The 5,565-nt window shown below is 49.3% G+C and overlaps 1 protein-coding gene across 1 annotated transcript; it reads right to left on the reverse strand.

Annotated features, from left to right (window-relative positions):
- Window positions 1-775: 775 nt before the first annotated feature.
- OTUD1 (OTU deubiquitinase 1) lies at window positions 776-3,878 on the reverse strand. Its single transcript, XM_066280962.1, has one exon. It carries the CDS (start codon window positions 3,432-3,434, stop codon window positions 1,986-1,988), a length of 1,449 nt encoding a protein of 482 aa, XP_066137059.1. The 5' UTR covers window positions 3,435-3,878; the 3' UTR covers window positions 776-1,985.
- Between the last annotated feature and the right edge of the window lie 1,687 nt (window positions 3,879-5,565).

A 5,565-nucleotide genomic window follows, 5' to 3' on the forward strand; every position in this document is an offset into this window, starting at 1 on the left:
CTAAATAAAATGAAGAAAAATGTTAAGAACCATAATTAGCCAGGTGATTTATATAAAATAATTTTTCTTAGCAAGTAACATATAATTAGTGAAATCATGAAGTAAACTTTATCCTCCTTAAAAAATAGAGATGCATGAACAGTTAACATTTAAACTTTTGCCAAATTATCTTTCCTTGACAATCAATGGCATCCTTCCAATAAGGTGGTAAAGCAATGAACTGAAGTTCTATTCAATTGTCTATAACCATGACACCTAAACAATCAACTGCAAAGTAAAAATTCCAAACTGTTCTCACTCTGCAATAAATAACATACCCAAGATTATGTATACAGGTGCACTTCTCAACTAAATCTGATAATATATCTTAAATTGATAGATTACCATGGTCTCAAAATGCCAAACTAAATAAAAGTATAGGGAACTGTTTTACTTACTCCTTAAAACGTTAAAACCTATGCCAAGAGTGAATGGAACACAAACTATAATTAAACACTGTGCTGGTTAACAATACTTACAATTCTGCTTATTAGTCAATTGATATATCTAGTTTGATAGAAATTACTTAGAAATAATGAGAGCAATTTAAGTTACTCTACCTTTAAATTATCTGTTCAACTTATTCTTTGAAATTACTGCTTATTTTGTCTTGTTCCTGTTAGAACTAAGAAAATCTCTCTCATATATGTGACATCTTTATACATAAAAATAAAATGTACAGATGCAAGGTTCCTACAGATATTTTATAATTTAAAAACCACTTTAGCCAAACATGTAAGTAAAACTATGCATTTTATTCATTCATTCCATCAGCTGAGGATTACTCTATTGTACAAATACAGTATTGTACAAAAAAATCACAAATGTTACAAAATAAAAACGTACAAACTGCATTACTTAATAAATATGACTAAAAGTGGAAATAAGATAGATTTTAGGTTGGGATCATTGTTTGATCCAGCAAACCATACAAGCTCTGTGTATAGACATTTTTATTTTACATAATTTAGGTCAGTCCCATTTTGCCTTTTGAAAAAATTTAAAAGGAATAGGATAATAAGACAATATTTCCTGCTATAAAATAACTAAAGGTTGGTTCGAGTCATCCATCCTCTTACTTTTCAAATCTCAGTTGAATCCAAAAGCTATATAAAGCAGGAAACATACCTTATCACGAAGGTTTACATCGTGTAAAAATTCTCTTATAACAAAATGACAAGTATAAATAAAAACAATTGAGAGCACCAATCTACTCTAAACGTCACCCAGAATACTGAATAATCATTCTGCCATCAGCAAATATCAGACTTTCATTCAAGTAAGAGCTGGCACTATCCCTTAAAAACAAAAACAATCTTTTCACAATCTCTCCTTACCCATTTCTCTTTAAAAGGTTGATCGTTACTAGAAAAATAATGATTTCTAAAACAAATGTTTCATCAAAATGGAATGGACCAATTATCTGATAACATGAATGTATCAATCTCCATTTGAAATATCTAAGAATTGTAAAATTCAAATTCAACAACATAAAATAACTACTAAATCACAAACTCTGTTCAAACTAATAAGCTTCATATAAAGCACTTCTCTGGGTTTATGCTGCAAAGCTGTCAAAATGGGACACATCATACCAATTTTTTGTAAATTTAGTGCAAAAATACATTTTTATAGAAAATAGATTACCAGGAATGAACAAATATACACAATAAAAAATCAGCTTGCAAATTAAGTAGTGCTAACTTTATACAGCAAATTATAAATAGCAGTAGGATCATCCAAAGCTATCATAAAACTTCATTTAGGTGCCCAGCAACCTTCAACTCTGAGGAGAAAACATTCAAAGTTAAGAAAATGTTAAGGCATTATACCTACAGTAATCTACTAGAAAGTTTAAAAGTGCTATTACCCTGATTAGAGTTCATATAATTCTCCAAACACAAATTATGTATGCACTTTTCCCAGGGTGTGGGTTTTCAGACACTTCAAGAGCATGCATTTTGTTCGATATACATTTTGGAGAGGGATATGGCCATGGATTTGGCAAGTTCTTCATCGCGTTTTCTTTGCACTTGAGTCTGTTTGCACCAATTGTCATACTCTGGGTTAGGATAGGAGTGATCAAACACCGCATCATAATGTCCATTACTGAGCCAACTGAGCCAAATACTAGGCCTGAGGGAATCCTCCGGGCCCAAGTAGTGAATCATAGTAGACACCGTGGGGCTCTCCAACCTCCCTCCAGTAGTTAAGTGTATGTTCACATTCAGCATCTGCCCCATGGCCAGCAACTCCGGGTAGCCGGCCCATGCCCCGTCCTGAGCGGCAGCGATGATGAACTCTCCGACGTCGCCCTCAATCAGGGGGCTAAAGTGGTCGAGATGGTCGGCGATGTAGTGCACCGTCTGTTCCCTCAGCTCCTGGTGCAGGCTCTGGTCCCCGTACACCGTCTTGCTGACCGCTCGGTAGAGGCAGTTGCCGTCGGGAATGATGTGGAATCGGTACTTATTCCTCTGGCGAAGGTACTTGTCCTGCCTCTCCACCTCCGCCAGGTACAGGGCCAGTTTCTCGTCTCTGGCCTCCGACCTGGAGCCGACAGGCGCCTCGGCAGCGACGCTGCTCTGGGCGGCCTCGCCGCCCCGGATCCCGGGGGCTTCGGCCTCCAGGCCGGGCCGCCGCGCCTCGTCCCTGCTGGGGGGGCCGCTGCGGTCGCTGGCCCTCTCCCAGCCCCGGAGGCTCCTCTCTGCCAGGTGCTCTTCGGCCCACGGGCCGGGGCTGGGCTCGGGGCTCCCCGGGGGCGGCGCGGGAGCCCGGTGCTTGGCGGCGGCCAGGGCCTGGCGGTGCTCGCTCAGTCGGAAGTTTCGGTCGGGGCCCTCCCGGGCCGAGTCCAGGCTCGCGGGCTCGGGGCAGTCGGGCCGCAGCAGCTCCTCCAGGAGCCAGGCCGAGGAGCCCCGGCGCGGAGGGAGCGGGGCGCCGGGCGCGGGGGCCAGCAGGAGGCAGCGGCTGCGCTGGGCGGCGGGCGCCGCGGCGCCGGGCTCCGGCCCGTGCCCGTGCAGCAGGAGCCGGTCGGCGCCCAAGGCCCGCACGGTGATCTGCGCCGTGGATGTGTAGTGCGGCGGCAGCGGGGGTTTGCAGGACCCGCCGGGCGGGCCGGCGGCGGCGGCCGAGGAGGGCGCGGTAACTCCGGACACCATCTCGAAGCAGGAGGAGAAGGCGGGCATCTTGGCTGCGGAGGCGGCGGCGGCTTCCCGGGGCTCGGCGGCCGCGGCGGGCTGGCACTCGCCGGTCTCGAGCTCCGGCGCGCCGGCGGCGGCTGGCGGGGGCTGCACCGAGACCTTGAAGGGCGCGGCGGAGGGCGGGGGCGCGGCGGCGGCGGCCGTGGGTCCCGGCCCCCCGGCTGGGTAGTGGGTGCAGACGCTGCTGTAGAGCTGCATGTCCCTGCCCGCCGCTCGGCCCCTTATAGGCGCGGCGAGCCCCGGCGAGGGAGACACACCCTCCGGGCCTGGGGGCGGGGGCCGGTCGAGCGCGATGACCCCGGGCCCCTAGAATAGAAATGACCCAAGGGCCGCCGGCTGCCCGCCCGCGTGTGGTGAGCCGCAAATAGCGTCCGGGTCCCCGCCAAATTCCTGCTGCGCCACAGCGCGCGGTGGGGGCGGGGAGGGGACGCGCGCTCGACCCTTACCGGTGCGCTCGGCCCGCAGACTCGGGCGCCGCGCCCGCCGCCTCTGCTCCGGCCGCGGCCCGCTCTGGACGCTGGGAAGAAGCCGCCCACCCCGCTGGCGTGCGTCCCGCCTGGAAAGTGCGAAGCAGGGCGCACGGCGAGGCTGGGAGGCGGGGCCGCGCTTGTTTACCTCCGGCCGCGCGGCCCCGTCACGTGGGCCTGCTGGAATGTACGGCTCTACCGGACGCCCATTCAACTGCGCGCGCTCGCCCCGCCCCCCCAGACTCAGCCCCGCCCTCTCCGGCGGACGACATGGGCGTGGACCGTGGGGCGCGGCCTGGGCCAGGCGGGAGATCGTGGAGGCTCCAGCGCCTGCGCAGTCAGTCAAGGAATAGCTGGCCGTATCCCACGTGGTTCCTGCAGCCGCTTCTCAGCCGCAGGTGTTCGTGCGCCGCCTCTGAGCGCGGATTCAGGGAGTTGTGCGGGGTGGGCTCTGCTGCGAGCTGCTAGGACGCTTTGAAAGCATGCCTTAGAAAGGAAGGATCTTGGGCTACGTGTTGGGAGCTGAGCGCTGCCTTGAAACCTGCACGACCCACCATACCTGCTTGCATTTGCACTGCTGTCTTTGTTTCAGCCCTTGAATCAAAACAAAGTTGCGTGATACCACCAGTCCTCCCTTGCTTCTTGCTGCCCTGCTAAACCAAAACTTTTTTGCACCCCTGACCCAGAGTTGACTAGCAAATACATGACTTGGAAGGAAAAAAGCCTTTCAGATATGTAAGGCCGGGAGCCGCCATCGTGGCCATTCACATGCAGGTTCCCATTAGATTCGAGCAGACGATAAAGAAATGGCGGAGTCGGAGGATGGGGGGCCATCCTATTTATTGGTGTCTCACCAAGACAGGCAAACCACAAAAAAAGACAAGGAAAAAGCAGAAAACCAGCTTTTCCCATGAAGGGCAAGGGATCAGGGAAGCCCCTGCAATTGTGATAGCAGGAACTGTGTGAGCCAGCTCCTGGTCTGTCCCACTTAATAGTGTAGAAAACCAAAAACCCCTAATCCAATATACAAACAAGGAAGTCTCTGATACAAAGCCACTTATCCAAGGCATAATTGGATTCTTCATGAGAGTGCACCACCCAGATCATACAATCAATCAAGGGTGTGGGGAAAAGTCCAGTCTTAAAACTAAACCCTAGGCTACAACGACCCTGCCTGCCCACAGTCCGTCCCCCACACCCAACACAAACCACAAGCGAGCAAACACATATATTTACAAACTCATTTGACCAACAAGATAGCCTTTAGAAATACCCAATGTCTAACGACCTCTTGTAGTAAGGTACCAAAGAATTGCAAAAATTAATATTAGTATTTTTAGGAGAGAAAGTCGGGTTTCTTGCCCTGTCCTTTCTTTAGAGAATGGAGGGAGAAGGATATGGGAGTTTCTTGACTTATAAGATCCACTGGGTAATTTAGTTTAACTAATTCACTGAAAGGATTAAGGTTATCTGAAAAACTTCCTTTTCCTTTCCCTTTCAATAAGAGACAAAATTTACATACCACCCTATACTAATTTTAGCTCTCCCTCCCTTCCTGGAATCCTGAGAGTAATGTATATCTCTAGGCAAAGGAGGGGAGATAGACTTTAAAACAGGGGTCCCCAAACTATGGCCCGTGGGCTGCATGTGCCCCCCCCCCCCCCGAGGCCATTTATTCGGCCCCCACTGCACTTCTGGAAGGGGCATCTCTTTCATTGGTGGTCAGTGAGAGGAGCATAGTTCCCATTGAAATACTAGTCAGTTTGTTGATTTAAATTTACTTGTTCTTTATTTTAAATATTGTATTTGTTCTCGTTTTGTTTTTTTACTTTAAAATAAGATATGTGCAGTGTGCATAGGGA

Source organism: Saccopteryx bilineata, chromosome 5 (assembly GCF_036850765.1).
Source record: "Saccopteryx bilineata isolate mSacBil1 chromosome 5, mSacBil1_pri_phased_curated, whole genome shotgun sequence".
In the NCBI taxonomy this organism is placed as follows: Eukaryota; Metazoa; Chordata; class Mammalia; order Chiroptera; family Emballonuridae; genus Saccopteryx; species Saccopteryx bilineata.

Bases quoted from the DNA above. Each gene is read 5' to 3' on its own strand.
- OTUD1 (XM_066280962.1), bottom strand. From the start codon at position 3,434: ATGCAGCTCTACAGCAGCGTCTGCACCCACTACCCAGCCGGGGGGCCG.